Below are 25,246 nucleotides of genomic sequence, written 5' to 3' on the forward strand. Positions count from 1 at the left end.
GCGCTTTAACTCTGTGTATTGATTTCTAGCATTTGCTATAGGTTGCATATTAATGTCTTTCTACCATTTTCAGTTAGGAAGTAGGAAGTTTAATGCATTTATTCCTGATCCAGGTAGAACTGGTCAAAAAATTAACTTGATACTGAGAGATTTTAAAAAAATTGGCCTATTAGTACTGCTTGCTCTTTGGATAAGGAAACATTTTTTCTTTTCTTTATTTGAATGGCAGTATGACAGAGAAAGAGAAAGTGAGCGACAGAGGGAGATCTTCATTTTCTGGTTCAGTCCCCAGATGCCCACAGCAGCTGATGACTGAACCAGGCCAAAAGTAGGAGCTAGGAACTCCATCCAGGTCTCCCATGTGGGTGGCAGGAAGCCAAGTATTTGGACTACACCCATCAACAGGAAGCTGGATCTCAAGCAGAGTAGCTGGGATTCAACCAAGGTACAGGTGTCTCCAGAGGTGACCACAAGGCCAGCCCTGGAAGCATCTTTTTTTTTTTTATTAGATTACTTATTTTTATTAGATTTTTTATTAGATTACTTGCTTTTATAGACACATAATAATTGTACATATTTTTGAAGTACAACGTAATATTTTGATACATGTATATATATTAATGATCAAATTAGGATAATTAGCATCCATCGCCTCACCTCCACTTAGTTTTCGATGCTGCAGCTTGCAAGTTTTGACCACCAGCTGCTAAGTTTTAGGTCAGGCACAATGATCAGTAACTCTTTAATTTAAACAAACCCCTAATTGGTTTCCCTACCTGTAATTGTACTCCTTGCTATACATGTCTCACACAGTAGCCAGAGATATTTGTAGTAACTGAGACTCTGTTGTGAGAGACGAGACATCTGTATACCATACTAAATCTGGTGATGTGAGTTGTCATTTACTTCATCGATGAATCCAGTTATTTAATTATTGATTATTGCATGTATAGCAAAGCAGGTATTTTTCCATGTTCTCAGGATATAATGCTTACTTCCTACCCTCAGATGACTAACAATCTAATGAAGAAGACAGACAACCAATTCCTGGAATGATACTTGGTATGATGAAAAATAAATTATCTTTAATAAATTAACAGCTATTTGGAAGGAGTCTAATTTAGACAAGTGGAATTGATTTTCAGAGCAGGTGTTATTAGAAGACAGACTTGAGTGATGTGATCAAAACAGTCACCCAGGGGCCAGCGCTGTGGCGCAGTAGGTTAATCCTCTGCCTGTGGTGCCAGCATCCCATATGGGCACTGGTTCCAGTCTCAGCTGCTTCCCTTCCGATCCAGCTCTCTGCTATGGCCTGGGAAATCAGTAGAAGATGGCTCCAGTCCTTGGGCCCCTGCACCCAGGTGGGAGACCAGGAAGAAGCCTTTGGCTCCTGGCTGGAAACATCTTTTTAAAGTGACTAAATCTGACTCCCCATTTCTTGTGTTTTACCATATTAACTGATAACTTTGACTCTCCTGTTTACCTTACATCCTAGAATAGCAGGAAGCTCCCTCACGAATATGAGAGTTGCAAAAATCAGGACTAAGGAATTTTTTAAAAAACATTTTATTTAATTGAGAGGCAGAGAGAGGGAGAGGGAGAGACAGAAAGGTCTTCCATCAGCTGGTTCACTCCCCAAATGGCCTCAACAGCTGGAGCTGAGCCCATCCAAAGTCAGGAGCCGGGAGCTTCTTCCGGGTCTCCCACACGGGTGCAGCAGTCCAGGCACTTGAGCCATCTTCACTGCTTTCCCGGCTCCTAGCAGAGAGCTGGATTGGAAAAGAACAGCCAGGACATGAGCAGGTGCCCATGTAGGATGCTGGCACCACAGGCAGAGGCTTAGCCTACTGCACCACAGTGCCGGCCCCAGGAATTTTTTTTTTTTTTTAAGATTTATTTTACTTCAGATGAAAGGCAGAGTTGCAGAGAGAGAGAGAGAGAGAGAGAGAGAGAGAAAAAGCGAGCTCTTCTGCCCACTGGTATACTCCCCAGGTGGCTGCAATGGCTGGGGCTGGGCCAGGCCAAAGACAGGAGCCAGGAGATTCTTCCAGGTCTCCCACATGGGTGCAGGGACCCAAGAACTTGGGCCACCTTCCACTGGTTTCTCAGGTGCACCAATGGGGAGCTGGATCAGAAGTGGAGAAGCGTCTGTGTGGGATGCCGGCAATGCAGGTGGTGGTCCAATCCATTATGCCACAATGCTAGCCCCCAGGACTAAGGATTTTTAAGTCTGTAATATTTGTGTATCTTACTTTCCTGAACAGGAGCAAAATAAATTTTTTGTGGAGATAAATTTTGTACTTAAAATGCAAAGAACTTAAGTTTGCGGTTTGTAAAATCCTAGATGATATAAAACATTTTCTGCCATTTACTTGCAAATTTTCCTCAATATTTTTAGGAGCTAGGGACTTGCACTAAAAAATGTCCTGGAAACTTAAATTAATTTTACATTGAACACTGAAGTTTTAATTTCTTTTGATATAAATGGGATTTAAGCTGGGAAAGAATCCAGAATAACCAAAAATGAAACTTTGAATCTGGTTTAAATCAAAAGAGGGAATTACATGTTTTAAAACTATTCAAGTTAAAAGCAGAATATTACAAATTTTAGAAATCTGGAGAAAGGGGCTAGTGTTTTTGCCAAAGCAGATAAGGCCACTGCCTGTAGCGCTGGCATCCCAAGTGTGGCTGCTCCACTTCTGATCCAGCCCCCTGCTGATGTACTTGGGAAAGCAGCGGAAGATGGTTAGGCCCCAAGTGGTTAGGCTCCTGCACCCATGTGGGAAACCTGGATGAGGCTTCTGGCTCCTGCTTCAGCCTGGCCAAACCCCAGCCGTGGCCGCCATTTGGGGAGTGAATCAGTGGGTGGATGAACTCTTTCTCTCTAAGTCTGACTCATAAATAAATAAATAAACAAGTCTTTAAATAAAATCGAGAGAACAAGCACATGTGTGTGCTCATCTCCTATTCACTCCCGGCTCACTCCCCAAATGCCCATGAAGGCCCAGGTGCCCAAACCCAAACCAGGTCTCCCACATGGTCATCAGGAGCCCTGTTACTCAGTTATCACCTGCTGCCTCCCAGTGTGTGCATTGACAGGAAGCTGAAAGTCAGGAGCTGGAGCTGGACGCAGAGCCCAGGTATTGTGATGTGGGACTTGGGGCCCATCTTCTAACTGCTAGGCTAACTGCCCACCACTATCAAGTATATTGAGTGAGAGAGTATGGGATTCTTTTTAGATATCGTTGAAAAACAGACACCTAATCTCTGATGTTTGTAGCCAGGAAAGATGTATCTTTGGGAACCAGTGTCTTTAGCAGACTGAAGGAGACTCTAGGGGTCTGCTCATGTTCTGCTGTGTGGTGCTGGTTACATTCATTTGTTCACTGTGAGAAAACGTGTCATTCTTAGCAGTCTTCTGCATATGTGTTTTGAAAAAATATTTTTAGAAAGTGTTCATGTTCCTGTTTAAAGAGGAAAAGGAGGGGCCAACGTTGTAGCATAGTAGGTAAAGCCACCGCCAGCATTGGCGGCATCCCATATGGGCGCTGGTTTGAGTCCTGGCTGCTCCACTTCTGATCCAGCTCTGCTATGGCCTGGGAAAGCAGTAGAAGATGGCCCAAGGACTTGGGCCCCTGCACCTGCGTGGGAGACCCGGAGAGAGCTTCTGGCTCCTGGCCTTGGACTGGCTCAGCTCTGGCCATTGTGGCCAAGTGGGGAGTGAACCAGTGGATGGAAGATATCTCTCTCTGCCTCTGCCTCTCTGTAGCTCTTTCAAATAAATAAATAAATCTTAAAAAAAAAAAAAAGAGGAGAGGGAGTCACCAGCAGTGTAACCGATGAAGTGTCCTGACATCTGGTTACTGGTTTTCTCTGGGGGTTGGCCTGTGACTGTGGAGGCACGTGCAGCTTCAGAGTCTTGCTCTTTTGAGTCCTTGAAACCTTGTTTGAGGCAGGCAGGCAGGCAGGCAGGCAGACACTCCTCCTCCACAAAAAGCAAAGCGGAGCCCTGGCATTTGGTGTTCCAGGACGTAAATAGTTTTTGAAAATAAGGCTTATTTGATCTGCAGTTTATTGTCTGTGTCCCGACTATTTAGAAGAATTTTATGTAGATGTGACATGCAAATGGAGGCATGTTCTTGAGGTTTTGTTTTGGGATAGATCAGCGTTCAATTTTGTTTTATAGAATCTTACTTTAAGGTAACAAGAAGCATGAATTTTGGCATAAAGAAAGCTTTAGGCCTAGCTTTAGAAAAAATGTGTTTTGACTCCTGTTTCAAATTCATTTGCATTCAATAGCCCTAATGCAGTAACCTGTTAAGCCTTTCAGTGGGTCCCTGTTGCCAGGAGGATCCAACCTCACATGTTTGCTTAACACACTGGACTCCTGTGAGCCGGCTGCCTGTCTGAAGTCTTTAGACCTCAGTCTCACGTGGGAGGAGGCACAGTGAGGCAGTGTGTGGGCTTGTTAGGGCTGCTCAGACAGCGTGCTGCCAACAGTGACTGGCACAGCAGATCGATGTGTGGGCAGGGTCATGTCCCCCTGCAGGCGCCGGGAAAGGCTCTGTCCCCGCTGTCCTCCAGCTCCTGGTTCCTTGCTTTGTGGCAGCGTAATTCCAGTCTTCACAGGGCGTTTGTAAGGACAGAGGGGCTCCGCCACCTCTGCACATTTATTTTTCTTCTTGAATAAATTCGTTTTCCCTGCGAGTTTGTGTCCTGTGTCTTCTGTTCTGCCCCCCTTCCTACAGCATTCTCCGTGTGTCCCCATTCCTCCCCTTTGTGCAGACCCCAGTTATGTTGCATCAGGACCCACTCTACTTCACCTTCAGTAGTTTTATCTGCAACCTCAGTGACCTCATGTGACCTTATAGCTGCAGCTCCACTGTTCCTAAGCAAGGCTGCATTCTGAGGTACAAGGGCGAAGACTGCAGCGTATGAATTTCAACAGGAAAAACTTATTGCCACATATACTTGGGTTTGACTGCCTTCCGTTCTCTTAGGTGTGTGTCTTTGGATTAGCTGGGAAAATATTTTTTTTTTTTTTAATTTTTTTGACAGGCAGAGTGGACAGTGAGAGAGAGAGAGAGACAGAGAGAAAGGTCTTCCTTTACTGTTGGTTCACCCTCCAATGGCCACTGCGGCCGGCGCACTGCGCTGATCCGATGGCAGGAGCCAGGTGCTTCTCCTGGTCTCCCATGGGGTGCAGGACCCAAGCACTTGGGCCATCCTCCACTGCACTCCCTGGCCATAGCAGAGAGCTGGCCTGGAAGAGGGGCAACCGGGACAGAATCCGGCACCCCAACCAGGAGTAGAACCCGGGGTGCCAGCGCCGCAAGGCGGAGGATTAGCCTAGTGAACTGCGGCGCCAGCAATACTTAACTTTTTTTTTTTTTTTTTTTTTTTTAAATAGGCAGAGTGGACAGTGAGAGAGAGAGACAGAAAGGTCTTCCTTTTGCTGTTGGTTCACCCTCCAATGGCCGCCACGGCTGGCGTGCTGCGGCCCGTGCACCGCGCTGATCCGAAGCCAGGAGCCAGGTGCTTTTCCTGGTCTCCCATGGGGTGCAGGGCCCAAGCACCCGTGCCATCCTCCACTGCACTCCTGGGCCACAGCAGAGAGCTGGCCTGGAAGAGGGGCAACCGGGACAGAATCCGGCGCCCCGACCGGGACTAGAACCCATTGTGCCGGCGTCGCTAGGCGGAGGATTAGCCTATTGAGCCATGGCGCTGGCCAATACTTAACTTTTAATTGCATTATAATGTGCTTTTATTTGTGGATTACATTAGTTAGCTCTTTAGTTCTTCTGTTTATATTGGAATTTTATTTCATCTTTTTTGAGCCCCAAGAAATAAATGATTATTAGCCTTTAAGTGTATATTAGGAATTTATTCAAATTATATGCATTCTTTGCACATAAAGCATTATTGTCTCCATGAGGTCAGGAGAAACAAGAGAAACTGGTGTTCTAAAGCACTCTAGTAAAAAAGATTGCGGGGAGCGATGGAAATTTTGAGACTAATCTTGTCTTTCTTGATTTTTGTAAGGTGCAACCTGTCAAACCACGCTTGGCCTGCCGAGCTTACAAGAGCAGACAGCAGAGGTCAGATGTGACTTGTAGGCCAGGTTTGGCCTACTTTTCTCTAAGGGTTTCCAGTCCCAGCCTCCAGTTCAGTCTGCTCTTAAAATTCTTTCATCACCTAGTATTTTATGCAGCATTAAAAAATATGATTTATTGGACTTACTCAGTTAAATAATGTTAAAATTATTTTTGTGTTGTATTGTTGAAAGCGTTTAGGTATTACGTTGTCTCCTTCTCTGTTTCCTGTCAAGCTCTAGCAGGCATGACACCTTATAAACAAGGCCGTGATGCCCTCCCCACATCCTCCCACCCCTGGTTAGTTCAGTATAAATGCTATCAAGAAGCTTTCTACTCAGGTTTCCCATTGAGGCAGTTGCCATCCTAGATGTTGCTATTTTTGAAACTGTGAGTTTTTTTTTTTTTCTTTTTAATAACATGTGCATATCTTTTACTTGGAATGGAAACTGAATGAGAAAATCAGTTAAGATGTCACCATTATAAACTGCCACAAACCATGAATACTCTCAGAGTTGTATGGCACACCTGTTAGTTGGTTGGGAAGCAGGCTGGCAGCCTTTGGGAGGGCGGGGACCTGGAGGCACTGATGAGTCCAGGAGCATGAGCAGAGGCAGTCGGTTCTTTTGTTTGCATTTTCAGGCTGGATCCTGCACGAAGTCTGCGGGCCTGTGACAGAGTCCAGTCACAGCAGAGACAAGATTTATGTTTATCCTGAGTCTAATTGGTCTGAGATTTCCTGCGGTTATGTTAAAATCCTCTGCCCCTTTGCTTAGTGAGCAAGCTTTTGAACTCCTAAGCTCTTGAGGTTTAGCTATTGCTGGCTCAATTAATTGTTAAATGTTCCCTTTATTGTAATTATATATTGATGCCTTGCTTTGTAGTAGCTGAGGAAATTGCTGGAAGAGTTGTTTCATCTGTTCTACTCTCAGTTTTTTAAAAAGCTCTTTTTAAAGGAAACAGTTTTGATTTGAAGTGGCTGGTGGTGTTTGAGTTGGATCACATAATTTACATTGAAACGTATGAATTTGGCTCTGCTCTTGACAGAGATTGGCTTGTATCTGACATTGACCCATGTGTCTGTCATCCTTACAGATAACTGCTTTTATTTATTCCAACAGCTACACCAGCTGAGGAAATCAGACTTTCCAAAACTAAAAATATTGTCTGTGAGTTTAAAGATGGAACAGCATATTATGTTGTTGAACTACTTTAAAATGTATGGGGACAAGAGTGATTTTTCTATTTAAAAACATTTAAATGCTACACAACAGATCAATGCTTGTGTGTGTGAATTTTGTTTCGGAAATATCTGAATATCCTAAATGATAGAAAAAATAAAGATATGTGCTTCCCTATTTCTATTCTTCTGCTTTTTAAAAAAGATTTATTTATTTATTTGAAAGAGTGACTTAGAGATATTTATATAGGTAGGTAGGTAGATAGATAGAGATCTTGCATCCACTAGTTAACTTCCCAGATGGCCACAGTGGCTGGGCCTGGGCCAGGCTGAAGGCAGGAGCCAGGAAATGCAGTGTATCGCTCTTCTGTTCTGTGTTTGTGTTACTGTAAGTTTTGTAATGGGAGCTTTATGTGCCATAAAACAGATACAGGAAGGTAAGTTACTTGATTCTTCTGAGTGAATAATTAAATGCCTGGAAATTGATAAGCTTCTTAAAATCTGTTAAGTTCATGTCTGCCTGTTTGTCATTATGTATGCATTAAGCATTCAGTGCCCTTGAACCTTTTATTTCTTCATTAAATATGCTAAAGCTAATTCGGCAGCATGGGATCCTTGTATGTTACATGTGAGAGAAATTCTGTAGTTTTTCACTCATTTAACCCTTTAATTAATTTTCTCACAGATATCTCTAAATTTCCTTATATATTTGCCGTTACAAGGAATGCCTTTGATTAATGTCAAATGTGTTAGTGTAATTTGTAAAATGTGTAAACTGAGCTGTAGAAGACTAGGCGAGGGAAGGCTGCACGCATTGTTCTCGCTTTCTTTGTGTGCTGGGCAGATGTTGATTCTTGACAGATGGGGTGTTAGTCTCACTTTGTACTGATCAATAGAGATTGACACAATAAAATAAGGGGAGTTGATTGTGGCTGTGTGTCCCTTTTAAAGAGGGGTAATGGAGTGAGCTTATGATGCAGATTTGAAATATTATTTGAATAGTTTTCATGATTCTCAACTTTTTACATTAACATTTTAATTTTTGCTCTAGTAGTAGAGCTGTTTCTGACTTGGCTCTGAGGCAGGCTGTCATTATGACTAGATGGCATTTGGTTCAGGGACTTGTCCTGATAGCCCATTGTGCTGGTATCAGATGTGAGTACTGTACAGTTTGCAGGATGACTGTGGGGTTGTTAACACTGTGTATAATTGTGATTTTTTTCTCTGCAGCATGGAGAGGATAAGGTCTCACTTGGTATGTTGTATATTTACATCACTGTTAACCAGTTCAAGTGGAAAAGTAGTGGGTTATTACTGCTGTTCCATGGAGCAAAACTACACCACAGGTCTTGAAGTTTGCTTTGAGAATTGCTTCGGCAGCACTTGGACTTGGGCACAGGTGCCTGTCCTTGCAGGGAGCTGTGTGCCGTGCTGCTAAAACCCTGATTTCCAGTTTGCTCGTTGCGCTGGCTGGAAGACAGTTTGAAGGAGGAGAACCTGTGGGCTATCTTACAGACTTCATGTACTAGAATGATTTTGAAGTTTGCTGCAACTATCTTGAAAAACAGACACTTAGAAAACATGGAGCAGATCTTTTTAAACATGGCATTTAGTATTCAGGTCAGGATTGTTGGAAGCTACTTCATTTTCCTTCTGTTGTCTCCCAGCTATGAGAATTCTAAGTACTGTGGCCCCTGAAGGGGGGGGGGGGGTGTCCTTCAAAAAGTTCGTGGAAAATGCATATTATGAAGAACCTATGCATAGATTTCAGAAAATGTTTTGTGCCAAAATACATTCCCTTCTCCATGAACTTTTCTTTTTTCTTTCTTTCTTTCTTTCTTTTTTTTTTGACAGGCAGAGTTAGAGAGAGAGAGAAAGGTCTTCCTTCCGTTGGTTCACCCCCCCCCCCCCCAAAATGGCCGCTGTGGCTGGCGCTGCGCTCATCCGAAGCCAGGAGCCAGGTGCTTCCTCCTGGTCTCCCATGCGGGTGCAGGGCCCAAGCACTTGGGCCATCCTCCGCTGCACTCCCAGGCCACAGCAGAGAGCTGGACTGGAAGAGGAGCAACTGGGACTAGAACCCGGTGTTTTGGCGCCGCAGGCGGAGGATTAGCCAAGTGAGTGTGGGGCTGGCCTCCATGAGCTTTTTGAAGTGACTTTGGGTGGCGATTGAGGGACCGCCATCTTCTTTCCACTGTTCTGTGGTCACTGGAGGTGATCTGTTTCTGTGGTCTCGCCCTTGATTTTACCTACGGCTATTTCTTTTTCCTGGTATGGTTATAGATTTGGCTGTTGGCCTTTTTAGTTTGCCCAAGTTTTCTCCTGCATTTTTCCTTTTTGGTGAATAAATAATGCATTTTCAAGGAAGAAAATTAAAAATTCAGATAAATAAAAATTAAACCCAGTAAACTATGGTTAACATTTGTATGGTCATTTTCCTTAATTTTATAACACACATCTGGAATTATGTTATTTGCAGTGTGCAATACACTTTTCCGTGAGTCCTGAGTTTACTGTCTTTACCATGATCAGAAATCTGAATCACGACTGCTGTTTTGGATGCCATCCTTGCTGGGGTGGGGGTGGGGGGCAGGGGAACTGGGGACGGGAGAGTTTCAACTTGGGGAGGGAAAAATACATTTTTATCTTCACTAATTCATTACATTTCAAATGACATCCAGCATTCCATTCAAATATGAAGGTAGGCAACAAACCATGGTAAAGTTGGCAATATCCTTGATGCCAGAATATATCACAGGTTTTCTCATATCATGTGAAATAGAGAAATATCTCAGATAATGTTTATCTCCATCACTACTTTGAAATTGTGAAGGTTATTAAGGAGATAATGTCCAGTAAATCTTGTTATTTAATGAATTAAATATTACAGTGCAGATTTGTCTTTCTCATTGTAATATTTCAATATATGTTTGTGTATTTGAAACTATTTTTAAGGTACCTATGTATGACACAAAAAAATTAGGTGCTCATGCATTAATGGATAAATACCATACTATAGATCTGTAGTGTTGGGGATTAGGTTTCTTATAAATATTATCCATTACAAACAGCAGGGATGAACATTTATATTATTTATTTTGGTTCACTTTCCTATAGAGCTGGATTGGAAGTGGAGCAGCCGGGACTTGGACCGGCGCCCATGTGGGATGCCGGCGCTGCAGGTGGTGGTTTAACCCACTATGCTACAGTGCTGGCCCCTCAGCTTTGACTTTTATAAATGCTAAAGTCGTCCAGAAAATTTGGTCATCAGTAGACCTGATGTTTTTGTGGGAGGAACTGTCATGTATTCCCTCTTTCGTTCAGAAGTCAAACCCATACAGAGCTGGCAGCAGAGGGGAGACTGAGTTGGTATCAGTAGTCACCACTCACCTGCCTCGACTCTGCAGAGGCCAGCCAGTTTGTAGGAGGAAAAGTCACCATCCCTCGTTCCCATTTGTGAAACTCTGGGGTGAAGTGAGGGTAGAAACTGGACTTGGCTATAAAGTGCCTTCAGGGAGGAAGCTGTGAACTTTGTTCTACTCTAGGAGTTGATTATTAATCTTAGTATTTACTGTCTAATCCAGCTATTTTGGTCATCCAAATTGAAGATCTCTATGTTTGAATATGTTTAAAAAGTTTATCTGAAAGGTAGAGGGCGTGGTGAGGAGAGAGAGCTTCTTTCTGCTTGCTCTCCAGGATCCAAGCACTTGAGCCATCACCTGCGGTTCCCAGGTTGCACTTTTGTAGGGAGCTGGAATAGAAAGCAGAGTTGGCATTTGAACTTTGATGTGAGATGTGGGAGCGCCACATGCCTGCCCTCTAATTTATACATCTCCAAAAATACACCTTCTGGGGCCATTTGTTCCTAGCTTTCCCTATTTTAAAAATTAGTGTGTTTCTATGAAATATGTTCTGAGTATCACCCTGTTCATGAATATAATTTAAATACTTTCCCCATTTAAAAATAATTTTAAAATATTTAACTATAGTGGTCAAAAATGCTGTACTGTAAAATCAGGAGGTAGGGATTCTTGGCTTGGTGTTCGCTATGGTCAGAACTTTTGTTCTGCGTTGTATATGGCCCCGTCCTCCTTGTCATCTCCTGTCCCACTTCATGCTCCACCATTAGGCCATGCTGTGGCCTTCAGACTACCGGCAAGGGTGGGAGGAGCAGGACTCCGTTTTTTTTTTTTTTTTTTTTAAGATTCTGTCTCTGGAAGTTGGAATGATATAGGTCTGTTTGTATTTCATGGCCTGAATTTAGTCACATGACCACACCAGCAGTGAAGGGGACTTGGAAATGTGGTCTTTATTCTGAGGGGCCACCAGGTGTTCTGTTATTCAGGAAGAGGGGGAGAATGCACATTGGGTCAGATAGCAGTCTCTGTTACAGAGGCTGAAAAGCAAGCAGTTAATATCATTGGAGACGTGGCCTTGTTTCCGTGTCTGGCTCTTGGACAAGTGTTGGTGCTTCCCCAGTGTCTCCAGCACTGAGCTAGAACACTGGTGATGCCCAGTAAGTTTTGACTTCATCATTAGGTTCCCTGTATGACATTTTTATATTCATTTTAAAAATGTCTACTTATTTGTTTGAAAGGAAGAATTACAAAGTGGAGGAGGGACAGACACATGCACACAAAGTTCTTCCATCCACTGGTTCACTCCATAAATGGCCACAATGGCTTGGTCTGGGCCAGGCTGGAGCCAGAAGCCAGGAGCTTCATCCTGGTCTCTCACATGGGTGGCAGGGGCTCAGGTACTTGGGGCCATCTTTTGCTGCTTTTGAAGGGCATTAGTAGGGAACTGGATTGGAAGTGGAGCTACCAGGATTTGAACTGTGACTGAGGCAATGCCTGCTACGCCACAACACCGGCACCTATATGCATTTTTAAATTTTTGCTTATTTTTATTCATTTACTTATTTGCTAGGCAGAGAGAGAAGGAACCAGGAAGAGTGCACTCTGATCTGTTCATTCACTCCCCAAATGCTTTGAATTCTGCAGTGGCTGGGCTGGGTCAGGCTGTGGCTGGGAGCTGTGAACTTAATCTCTCAGTAGATGGCAGCTACTTGAGTCATCATGGCGCGTCCCAGGTTCTGCATTAGCAGGAAGCTGGAGTCAGGAGCCAGCGCCCGAGTCAGACCCAGGTCCTCTAATATGGGACTTAGGGCTTCTTCACTGGCACCTTAACCACTAGGCCCGAGACCTGCCCTCCATTTTTTATTTTTTAAGGTAATCTTGACAATGTGCCTTTTATCAGACTGTTGCCCTTTTGTTTAAAATGGAGGGATTTTAATTTTTTTCTTCAAAGTTTCTATTCATTTTTCTCCTCTGGCATTTTGATTTGTTTTTGCCTTAGTAGATGTTCAAACCATGGTTTTTCCAGGCACAGATCACAAAAGAAGCATACAGAAGACAGCTCCAGTAAGTGTCACCTGTGGCCCAGAGCAGCTGCACTCGCTTGCTGGTGTGTGCTGGGCGCAGCTTTGTTCAGAAAGCGTCCAGAGCCTCCTGCCACTCGAACAATAAACAAGCCCTCCGTTATAGGAATCAGGAGCCATTTAAATCCTTTAAATACTGCTACCTCGCTCACATCTGTGCTAATTTTGAATATGAACCTGACAGATGGGCAGCAGTTTTTGATCTAGCCCTGGTTAGAATACTTTTTAGCCTGACAGTATTGTATATATTAGAAAGAAAAATTACTATACATAGGACCCTAAGGAAACCAAGCCAATTGGAAATCATTGTGTCGGTGGTAGTATTTGACCCTGTCCCATCCCACAAATACCTGTTTAATACTTTAAAAATTGCATTTGTAATTCACAGCAGGCTGAAGACCTCTAATGAAAATCTGAGTATTTATTCAGTTATGTGGAAGTGACATTTAATCTGGCATTGTGGAGCAGCAAGTTAAGCTACCTTTGCACAGCCAGCGTCCCATATGAGTGCTGGTTCAGGACCTGGCTGCTGCATTCCAGCTCCCTGGTAATGCTCCGGTCTCCATGGTTGCAGCCCCCATGGTTGCAGTCGTTTGGGGAGTGAACCAGAGGTTAGGTGATCTCTCCCCTACCCCCCACCCCACCCCCGTAACTCTGCCTTCCAAATAAAATAAATGAATTAAAAAAAATAGATGGAGAGACAGAAAAATCTTCCATCCACTGGTTCACTCCCCAAATGTCCACAGTGATCTGGGCTGTTCCAGGCCAAAGCCGGGAGCCTGGAGCTTCTTCGAGGTCTCCCATATAGGTGCAGGGGCCCAGACACTTGGGCCATCTTTTTCTGCTTTCCCAGGTGCATTAGCAGAGAGCTGGATAAGAAGTGGAGCAGCTGGGTCTTGAACCAGCTCATATGGGACACTGCCGTTGCAGCTGGTGGCTTAATCTGCTGCATCACAACGCTGGCCCCAAATAAATTAAAAAAAAAAAAGCTTTAATCTTTCACTTGAATTTAAAAGTCATCTGGCCAAATAATAGAAACTCAAAATACCAGTGATTTACAGGTGAGAAGGAAGAGATATGGGTAGAATTAGAAAGCTAAAGAACAGCTTTCATTTGCCCTTAGATGTTTACATAAATTAAAGTTTGAAGTTCGCAGTTCACTGATGCTGAAGCTGTAAGGGACTTGAGCAAGCTAAAGTAAGAGTACAATCCTGTAGGTCTGTAACTTTGTGGAGGTGTAAGTCAACATACCAGAAGGCAGGGTTCTAGCCCTGGATCCCGTGTTTTTGGGGCTCTCATTATATAAAGTTATGTGTTAGTGAGGGGCAGTGAGAACAAATAGCAACCACATAGGACAGACTGAGTTGTAGCACTGGGGAGATACAAGGGCAGTGGGAGCCTCTGCTGGATCCTGGGTTGTGGACAGCACTGATTGAGAGGAGCTCCAGGAAGCAGGTCAGGGAGTCGGCTGCCAGAGCAGGTGTCAGGTGGGCAGCTGGCAGGCAGGAACAGGAAGGCGTCTGTCTTCCCTTCGCTTCTTTTTCCTGTGTGAGCTGCAATCTGTCATTTTCTGATCCTGGTGGACATTTTTGGGGCAGCAAATTCTGGATGCTTGCCTTATTATTTTGATGTTGATTTGATAAGTTTCTTTTAAGATGCTTCTTTGCAAGCTTTTTTTTACCTCTTAAAACTTATTTTATTTATATAAAGGAAAACTTATTTTATTTATATAAAGGAAAATTTTCATGTATACAATGGTAAGAACATAGTGATACTTCCCATTCTACCCTCCCTTGGTTGTTCCCACCCTCTGTCCTTCTTCATTTCTTATTTTTCTTTTGTTTTTTACAATGACATACTTTAGATTTACTTACCGTTTTTACTCTTTAAATGTCTCTTAAATAACTGTGGAGGATGCTTAGGTAAAAGACTCATCCCTCTAGAAGAAAAGTCACCAGGGGCAGTTAATGTTGTCTGGAAAATAAGACTTAGAAGTGAGTGTCGTCTTTAACAGAATATCAGTCTCAGAAGCAGTTCAGTTTGATATGTGCCATGTGCTCTGTTTGTATGTGTTATCTGTATGGTATGTTTACTTTTAATAACTTTCACTTAATATTGACCTTGTGACTGCTTTGAAATGTATGTGAAAATTGTTCAACTGTAAGTAAGAAATATATAAAGCAGAACATTTTCATTTTCATTTTGATAACTTAGAAAATTCACAGCGGAGCATGACTAACAATAGACTGACAATTAAAACCTTTATTTCCCCATGCTTTGGTTATATTTGTTTCTGGAAAGTTGGGTCTGCGTATCTGGAAGGAATATGAGATGCACGTATACAGGTACTTTTGCCTTCAGGGAAGGCATCCAGGATGTAGATGCTTACAAAGAAAAATAATTGGTGTGGGAAATTTTGTAGCTCAATGCTTGAACTGTGGAACAGTTGCTTTTACAAAATTGGGAGCTGCAGACTACAATTAACTGTCATTAATTTCATTGAATAGAAAATATGTTCCATTTACTGTACAATCAGGAGGCAGGCTTGAATGAGTTCAAATAGATGAAATCTAAATTATGCTGACAGTCCATTAAACAGTAGCAGAAAACCCATAAAGAAAATGGATCCACTATGATACCAGTTTATAATAAAGTCATTTGCCAAATAAGAAGTATAGCCCAGGCAGTGTGAATTCTCTTGTGTATTTCCAGTGAACACTGCAAATTGGTTGAAGCAGTTATTGTAAAGACTCGTTTCCCTGTGCATTGCTTTCCGAACAGGAGCAAGCAGTGTTGCTTGAAATCTAGTCTGCAGAGCGCAACCCCGGGAGAGCAGACGAGCAGTTTGTTGTCAGCTACATGGGAAGAGAGCAGTATTCACAGCAGCCTGCCTGGCACTGAGGGGTTCTTCCTGCAGATACTGGGTGTGGTATTCCTGGAACTGTTTGGACTCTTTCTGGGGGGTTTCCTGAAGTGCACTACTCCGGTTCCCACCTGTCTGCATTTCCAATAGTAATCGTTTGCTCATTGAATTTTCTAGTAGCTTTTTTTCTTTTTTGGACAGGAGTCATTGAATTGGGGATAGGGTTGTTGCCTGCAGACTGTTTCCTGCATAGTTAAGCATTAAGAGTTTAGGTACATTGGAGGGCAGCAGAGCAGAGAGAGTCGGTGAGGTCTCTGGTGTCACAGACATCGTTTTTTCAAATACTATTTTCCACTGAGATTGCCCTCTGTTGTCTGACTCGTCACTTAACTGGAGTTTGCAAGTTAAACTGGGTCAAATCTTTTTCATAGTAGGGTTCAATACAGGTTCCTAGGGGAGCTTTTTAAGGAATATTTTCAGAATAAAATAGAGATGAGAGGACTTAAAATATTCTTTGCTTGGGTAATGCAAGTGTCAAACCATGGCTCATACTTAGCACATCGATATAACTTACTAATTTTTCTGTTGGCAGGTTGATTTGGCATTCTTTTGTTTTGCAGAGTTCTCAGGTTCACGTAGCATGTGATTGAGTGGGGAAGGAGTCATGCCGTTAGAATCATTGCGGAACGTCAGCGACATTGCTGGGTTCGGAGGATTGCTGTCTTGCATCCATCTTTAAGCTGTTGATGCATTGGAAGCTTTCCTAACGTACAGAGGAGAAAACAGATGTGGAAATTTAAATAAAATCCCTTTTATTTGTTGTGACCTGTTTCCTCCTCCTCCCCCCAGTGTATATTCCCCCTCATAATTTTTCCTTATTAGCAATGAGGAAAAAAATAGTATTCAAGTGTTTAGACAAAAGCTAGTTGGGAATTTGTAGACATGACAGTACGTGAAATTTAATTGTCATAGAGTTTAGAAAGGAAGGCACCAAGGATACTTGTTACCTGGGCTCTTTTTCTGCTTCATGTAGAGTCTTTAAAATGATGCAGCCAATGCTTGTGGCACCTTGGCAGAGTCCGAGTGCAGGGGAAGGGGAAGGTTTCACTCAACTGAAGTGTTGTTTTCCCAGTTTTTGTTTCCTTTTGCATTTTAAATTCTCCGCAATTATCAGATAGTGTGAGTGCCTTCTCCCTGCAGAAGAATCTGTCTCGCAAAAAAACTAGAAGGGGGCTGCTCTGTAGGTGAGTTCTGTTTCTTTTCCTCTGCATCCATTGCTTGCTCACTCTCTGTGTCTAAGTCTTATTTATTTGAGAGGCAGAGTGATACACATAGATTAAACACACATGCACACACACACACACACAGACACAGACAGACAGAGACAGAGATCTTCCGTCTGCTGGTTCACTCCCCAAATGGCTGCAACAGCCAGGGCTGGGCCAGGCCAAAGCCAGGAGCCTGGGACTCCTTCTGGGTCTCCCACATGAGTAGCAGAGACCCAGGCACTTGGGCCATCTTCTGATGCTTTCCCAGGTGCATTATTAGCATGAAGCTGGATCGGAAGTGAAGGAGCTTAGGCTCAAACCAGCACTCTGATGTGGGATGCATGCGTGCCAAGTGGCACCCTAACACCTGTCCCCAAGTTGTTTCTTAAAGAAATGTTTATTAGGAAACAGCATTCCTCTTGTTTATACTGATAGAGCCTAGCAATTTTCTTGCCGGGATCTCATGTGACTTCTGTCTTTACTACATCTTCATTCAGTTCTTTAGTTCTTCATAGAATTTCTGAGGGTTTACTATGTACAAAAGCAGAAATGGGAGGGCCTGTTACATGTAGCTGTGCAGTGTGCCCAAGCCTCTGGATTGGAATTGGTCAGGATTTCAGTGTTGTTTCCACCAGGCACACATATACACAAAGGTTCTTCAGAAAGTTTGTGCAAAATTGGAACCAAAAACTAAGGTTTTTTAAATTAATTAATTAATTTCAAAGTCAGAATGACAGAAAAGACAGAGTAGGAGATCTTCCATCCTTTGGATTACTCCTCACATGGCCACAGTGACTGGGGCAGGATAAAGCCAGGAACCAGGAGCTCCATCCTGGTCTCCCACATGGATGGCAGAGGCCCAAGCACTTGGGTCATCTTCCACTGCTTCCTCAGGCAAATTAGCAGGATGCTGGGACTGAAACTGGGACTCTGATATGCTGGCCTTGTGCCACAACATCAGCACCAAAATGTAAGTTTAACTTGGTGCACAAAAACTTGAAATCATTGCAGTTTTTTATAGTATGCATGTTCCATGAATTTTTCAAAAGATTTATTTATTTATTTATTTGAAGGGCAGAACTACAGAGAGGCAGAGAGAGGGAGGGAGGGAGGGGGAGAGAGAGAGAGAGGGTGAGAGAGAGAGAGAGAAGTCTTCCATCTGCTGGTTCACTACCCAATTGGCTGCAATGGCCGTAACTGAGCCAATCTGAAGCTAGGCACCAGGAGCTTTTTCCGAATCTCCCATGCAGGTGCAGAGGCCCAAGCATTTGGGCCATCTTCTACTGCTTTCCCAGGCCATAGCAGAGAGATGGATTTTGGAAGAGGAGCAGCTGGGACTCCAACTGGTGCCCATATGGGATGCCTGCACTGTAGGCAGTGGCTTTACCAACTGTGCCAGAGCGCCAGCCCCCAGTGAACTTTTGGAAGACTGCCTTGTGCATAGACACTTTTTTCTCCTCGGAAATTGGCCGACATCTGCATTCACTGGAGATAACTTGTGGAGGTTTTCTTCTGCCATGTTAGAACTCTTCTGTTAACTTGTTAAATGGTTCTTGGCATTGTGGGCTTGTGTTAAGCAAAAGAACAGAGAATCCTGAGGGTTTACTTCCTGAATCTTCTGCTGTGCCGTCCAGCGGCAGCAAATGTCTTTGTGAGAAAGTTTTTGTTCATCCCTGCTGTCTGCAAGTGATGGTTTTCTGCTGGGAATGGTGTTACAGAGGCACTGGTATGTTTTGTGGAACGGTGAGAAGACATTTCAAGAACTGATATGTGTATATGCACTTTGAGAGAGAAAAATTCTCGGGGCAAACAGCGCCTGAGTATCGCATGGACGTTAGGACCACAGCTCTGCTGCCGAGGCTGCCAGTGCTGGTGTGGCTTGCTGCCCTGTCGGGTCGGGCGTGCCCGCTGAGTTCTGCGACAGGGCTGTCAGGAGAGAGACTGACTGGTTCTTTGTGTTCCAGGAGGACTGAGTGCCTGAAGCCTCAGGCTGTGGTTTTTACCCTGGAGAGAAACTGCTCTATTTACACAAACCTGCTGTTCCGGGCTTTTAGGAAGCAAAGAGGCTTCCCTCGCCTTGAGAATTCACCTCCCTGGTGGAGCATCAGTAAATGCTTTGCTGCATGCAGATGGACAGTAGATTCTTGGATACCAGCTGTGCTGAGGTGTGAGAGACAGCCGGAAACACCCAGTGCAGGAACCTTGGCCGGGTCCCGGATTCCGTTGCTCCCTGTTCAGAGGTTGGAGGCCACTTCATTAGGTGACCCACTCACAGGCAGAGGCTGGCTGTTAAGTGAGTAAGACACACTCTTGACCCGGGATTTCATTTTCAGCTATCACTAGTAAGGAAAAAAATTAGTGATGTGTTGTTTGGAATAATTGATACGGGTGGTAATAGCCTCACTAATGCTTCTGGCCCATTTCAAGCATGCTGATTTTAAGATTAAAAAAATACGTAGTTGCCCTGTGGTAACCATTTGCGCAATCTGGTAAATGCATGTTTTCATATGGGTAGTTTTGAAAATGTGCATTATGCACTTAATGGATCGCATCAGCTTTGCTCAGTTCTTTCAGAACTGCTAAGTTTCTAATTAAAAAACAATGGGGGTGGAAGCTATTTTTATTTATTATTTTCTAAAAGGTGCCTGCAGTGCTTGTGTTGGCCTAAGGATTGTCAGGGTGAGGAGAGTTGATTGAGCTGACCAAAATCAGTTCTGTAACCAACTTTGGACAGTCCACGCACTCATAAATTGCATGAAAATCTCGCCAGCTCATTTTGGCTTTAAAAGATGACTGAGTATGTATTCCAACTGAGATTTTAACACTGTGCTCAACTTACGTTCTCCTCTCTGCCTATCGAAATAAACCTCTTGATTTTTGTGCTAACTATAAACATTTATATAAATTATTTTCTTCAGTAGCTGCCAAAATAATGAGACAAGTGGGGCGGAGGGTACTTCTTAAACTGGCCTTAATTTAACTGTATGTGAATAATGTTAAAAGTAATAAAAGGCAGATTTTTTTTTCTATGAGACTTGATTTCCCAACTGTTTCTTAGAATATAGTCTCTTTTAGTTGGATCACCTTAATTTCTGTGGTAGTGTTAGAAAGAAAAATTTGACTCCACAGCAGGTTTTCATGCTTTTATTTTTAGAATGGATTAGACAAATGAGACCCAAACAGTGTACCCCACCCCACCGCCTCATGGCAAGTTTAAAGTGCTGTGAAAATTTTTAGTTCCTGTTACCCCTAATCTTAGCCATTATAGACTGTTTTATGACTATTTATGTAAACTCTTAAGTTTTGTCATTTAATTTTGCAGTAAGCTTATCTAACATTTCCATGTTTCAAAAATATTGATAGAAGATTGCTTGGTGTAGCCAGCTGTTTTACAGATTAATCACTTTATGTGTTGGGATCTCATTTATGAAATCGTTGTTTGGGATCAGTTTGGGTTGCCATGGTAATTTCTTTAAACAAAAAGAGGTGGTTCTTTATCTAGACATGGGAAGTGGATAGGTGATTGTGGAAGTTCCGCGTGTTAGGCTTGAGCTGTGCTCTGCCTCATACCTCCTTGTCCCACAGCTAGCCCTCTGGCCAGCTGTGTCCTGCAGCCTCCACTAAGACCCCTGAGAAGTGTTTGACAGACAGATGTCAGTGGCTGCCCTGGACAGACCAGTGTGGTCCTTTCTTCCCTGCTCTTCCAGAGTTAGGCCTTGCGGGATTCCTGGATGTAGCTACAGAATAAAACGAAAGCACTTAGGTTCTTTCTCCTTTCTTGGAAAGCTTTTTATGTGCAGGTTAATATCTGCCTGTGTTTCAGAGGAGGAAGGTTCGTAGTAAAATTTATTCTGTTGATTATGGTAAATATATATATATTTTTTTCTTTTCTTTTCTTTTCTTTTCTTTTTTTTTTTTTTGACAGGCAGAGTGGACAGTGAGAGAGAGAGAGAGAGAGAGAGACAGAGAGAAAGGTCTTCTTTTTGCCGTTAGTTCACCCTCCAATGGCTGCTGCGGCCGGCGTACCGCACTGATCCGATGGCAGGAGCCAGGTACTTCTCCTGGTCTCCCATGGGGTGCAGGGCCCAAGCACTTGGGCCATCCTCCACTGCACTCCCTGGCCACAGCAGAGAGCTGGCCTGGAAGAGGGGCAACCGGGACAGAATCCGGCGCCCCGACCGGGACTAGAACCCGGTGTGCCGGCGCCGCAAGGCGGAGGATTAGCCTATTGAGCCGTGGCGCCGGCCTATGGTAAATATATAAAGCTTTACTTTGCATACAAAGAGCAAAGCTGTACACAGTCCTCACTGCCCTCATGGGCCAGGTAACCCTATTTTGTTTTGTTTTTGCCCATACTGATGCCAGACGCGGTCTTCCATGGGTGAAGGGAATGTGGAAGGGAGGTCATATCTCGGCATGAGTTTGGAAGACTGGGCAGTAACATGGACATTGCAGACACCATCTGTCTGCCAAGTAACTAAGCAAACTGGGAACATACGTTGATGATATTATTTAAAAGAAGAGAGGCGTTGCCATTTCTTTACAGAGCAACCATGAGAATTTATTTCCTTGGGGGGCTAACTTACAAGGAATTAGAAGGTTGGCATGAGCAGGCGCTGGTGTAATGATGGGTGTGCGGAGGAGCTGGTGTTTCTTTGAGAATGCACCTGGGGTGGGGTGGTGGTGTGAACTATTGAATGGACAATTGAATGGAACACATTTGTGGTAAATGAGGTTTTAAGAAAGACTGGAAGTCATTCGTAGGAAATGATGAAGGGTGTCTTGGTGTTGTCATGAAATACAGAAATTGAGGCTTTCCGTTGGAGACGGTAGGGGACGAGAGCTTAGGGACTAGTTTGTGTTCAGATTGTGCAGGACGACATCGTAAGTGGTGTCTTGACATTTGAGATCTGGCAGGGTCCAACAGGACAGGCAACACAGAAATTGACACCTTTGAGTCATTTTCTTAACATGATTGGCTGAGTTGAAGCTGAGTTGTTCAGCACTGGGGACCCTGGAGTTAGGAAGAAAGCTCAGTCAGCAGTTCAGTTCTCAGCTGCTGCTTTGCCTGGATTTAGGGACTGTACCTTGTGGAGCCTGCAGCTGAGGAAGCAGTGGGTGAGTTTGGATACCTACATAGTTGGCATTCAGATTTTGTCTTTTTCTACAATGACTTTTGAGTAAAACCATCATACTGTCCTACAGACAGTTCCTTGGAAGGACGTGCCCTTTAGTAAGGGCTTTCTTAGTGGGTGTGCTGGTGCTCATTGGAGTCCGACTGTCCTCTGGGTGTGGGATTCCACATCACTGCTCCTGTGCTCCTTTTGGTTCTTAAGACATGTGATGAATGAGTCAATAAAGGCATTTGCCTATGTTGTCAAGAACTTGAGTTATTCTAAGATGCATTCGTTCTGAAGGGTCAGGAGAAAAGAAAACAAGCAAATGACAATTAAATGTGGTATGATGGTTAACTGTCCCCAGAAGATGTGATTGATGGCAGACACCTTTACTTGATAGTAAATAATATGTAGGTTTTCCTGTCCTAAGCTTTGTGCTCATCTCTACCCCTCTGTAGAAACTGTCCTTAACATCATTGTGTATGTGCTTTTAAAGTCTCCTAACATGCCATCATAAAAAGCAGCCTGTCTGACTCCAGCTGTTGAGAGCATCCAAAATAACTGCCCAGCTATTGCCGTGCCAGGTATAATTCAAGAAGGCACTCTGCTTCCCTGAAGGAAATGTAATTTGGTTTACGTCATTCTGTCCCTGATTGCCTGTGGTGGTTTCCTTACAATTAAAAAATAAGATACGTTTAAGTTAAAATTTAATATAAAATTATCCACAAGAGATTTAATTAATTTTCTTTCTCTTTCTTGATGTAGGTGAAAAGGTTACAGTAGAAGTATGTTCAAGCTAGTCTCCTTTACTTATTTCTTCACAAAATATTTATTTAAACTAGCACTTGGAAAAGCCATTTCTGTTTGTGAAGATGGGGGAACATCTGTTTAAGATATTCAGGAGTTTGCCTTGGTGTATAGTTTCCAGCCAGTAATTTCCTTTATATAAATGTCTTCATTTGCATATGGATAATCCCACGGGATCCCTCCCTCTTTTCATGAAAAAATTTTTGAGGCTTTATTAAGTCCTCTAAATTATCAGAAGAGTGGTCTAAAGAATGAAAAGCCTATTTTCCTTTAGTTTTAAGTTATTTATAACTTAATATCACCTTTGGAAAAAACTTACAAAAGGTATGTACTTTGTCATTTACTTATACAGTGGCTTTATGGGCCCTGTCTTTTGTTCCCTTTGAAGCGAATGCCAATGTTTTACGATTTCTTTTTCTTTTAAAGACTGTGTGTATATTGAGAGTCGGAGACCAAACACACCGTATTTCATCTGTAGCATCCAAGACTTCAAGCTGGTAAGCATGTTTTTGATGTGCTGTTTGTTCCGTCCCGTGCGCTCCCTTCCCCGTCCCCTGGCATCCCTGACTGCTTCTCCATCGCTGTTGGCACGCTGACCAGCGCGCCTTCTGAGTGTCTGAGCCTCTCAGCCACAGCACTAACGCAAGGCAGTTACTAGTTTGGTCTTTAAGCTCTGTGACGCCTAACGTCATAACGCCTGTGTTGTAAATAGTGTTTCTAAAGGTTTTACTTCTAGTAGCTGCTGTGACACTTGTAGAGGGTCACTGTGAGGCTCTCAGGCAGCCTGCTTCTTTTCAGCTAGGGGTAAGAGCCTAAAGTGAAGTAAATTTGAGAAGTAATGATGATTTGCGAAAAACAGTCCAGAGACTAGTGTCTGGGGAGAGCAGAAATTTCCTACTGTGTTTTGATGGGTATGGAAAATACTTTAAAACTGCTCTGGGGATCTCCTGGGTCTAAGCTGGGAGGAGGACTGCTGGCTCAGGCAGGACAACAGCTTTGTATGTTCCTGAGTGTGTAAATGTTGATGTTGTCCTTTATGGATTCCCTTGGCTTTAGACCAGTGGTTCGCACACTTTGGGCATTGGATCCCTGGGTGTGTGTAAAGTTTCTCAAATGTCTGCATTCTTGGTGTCATATAAAATATACCTTGTAATATGTTTTTGAGATATATTACTATGTTGTGAATTTCAAAATTCACTTAAGAGCAATATTTGGTTAAAAATCACTGTTGATTAAAGCAACTATTAATGAAATTCTAAGTAGTATAATTTGGGAATCTTTTTGTACAGTTTGATCTTAAAGGAGATTCTTGTACTTGAACATTGTGAACCACCGTCTGCACTTCGGGATACAGAAGACGCCTAATTCTTCAGTTTTCTTAGGGATGTGTAACAGTGTCTCTGAATGCCCTGATTTCCAAAACCCTTTGCAGCTGGACAGTATTTGTGCTCTGCCGTGTGTTGTGTGTAGTATCTCCGTCTCGACGGGTGCTGTGTAGTCCGAAGACATCACTCTGCAACTCCTTCGTTTCTTTTTTATGATTTTCCCTGATCCCAAATATGAAATGAGTGTGTTCTGATTTAGCAAGTTAAAAAACTGCATGCCACTTATTTTTCTTTATTAAAAATTATGGCATAAATGATAAGACATGCTTAGTGTTTCCAAAGAAGGTCGGCTGTGTGTTCAGTTGTGAGATCCGTTTTCCCTTGGAGCGCTGCCCAGAACGTCCCTGGTGGCTTTGCGGAGCAGCCTTGTAAATCCCACGCTTCTGTTCAGTTTTCAGGTCTCTGCTGTTGATTAGTTCCTTCCTTACCAAGAGTCTTTCACAGACACTGCGCTGACACCTGAGAATCCGGTGTGGCCTTGTTTGTCAAGGAGTTGGGTTTGGTGGTGGCAGCTGCTTGCTGCTGCTTTTGCTGATCTGCTCCTTGTCCTTGTATTTGATTTTGACTAAAGCAGACACCAGCACACCTAGGAAAATACACAGCTGTGAAGCAAAATGCAAATGTTTTCCTTTATACTACTAGATGCTAAGCCCCCTTTGCACATTAGCAGGTGCCCGCGTGTTTGAACAGTGTCTCTTATGAACTGCTGATTACAATGTGATGGTGGCTGTTCTGGGCAGAGGTTCCTGCCGAGTTACAGTAATTGCTCAGGGTATTAATGGCAATAACAACTGAAGCTTCTGTTGTCAGGTTTGGTCTAGTACAGCACATTGAAGCTGTCTCAGAAACAGTGGGAAGTAGAGTGCAGAATGTTGGGGTACCTGTTTCTAAACCACACACTGTTATTTCTTGCATTTTTGTTTGAGGCTCTTTGTTCAGCATGTCCTCATAGTTCTTAGGTAAGAATAACAGAGATGGTGGAATACTTCGGGAAGAAATGTGGTTGTTTCTACTGTATTCTTTCCTGGAATTGCTGTACTTCTTAGGAGCAGATAAACAAATAGATGAGAATAACCAAGATTTTTCCCCCTTCAGTT

The 25,246-nt window shown here is 43.3% G+C and overlaps 1 protein-coding gene across 7 annotated transcripts in view; it reads left to right on the forward strand.

Annotated features, from left to right (window-relative positions):
• The window catches only part of RERE (arginine-glutamic acid dipeptide repeats), a 442,889-nt gene that overhangs the window by 159,397 nt on the left and 258,246 nt on the right, over nucleotides 1–25,246 (forward strand). For all 7 annotated transcript variants that reach the window (XM_070079330.1, XM_070079333.1, XM_051858113.2 and 4 more), the window contains exon 3: nucleotides 23,191–23,261. In XM_070079330.1, coding sequence (XP_069935431.1) covers nucleotides 23,191–23,261 — 71 coding nt within the window. The remainder of the gene's footprint in view (nucleotides 1–23,190; nucleotides 23,262–25,246) is intronic.

The sequence above is a fragment of the Oryctolagus cuniculus genome, chromosome 7, assembly GCF_964237555.1.
Source record: "Oryctolagus cuniculus chromosome 7, mOryCun1.1, whole genome shotgun sequence".
Classification (NCBI taxonomy): domain Eukaryota; kingdom Metazoa; phylum Chordata; class Mammalia; order Lagomorpha; family Leporidae; genus Oryctolagus; species Oryctolagus cuniculus.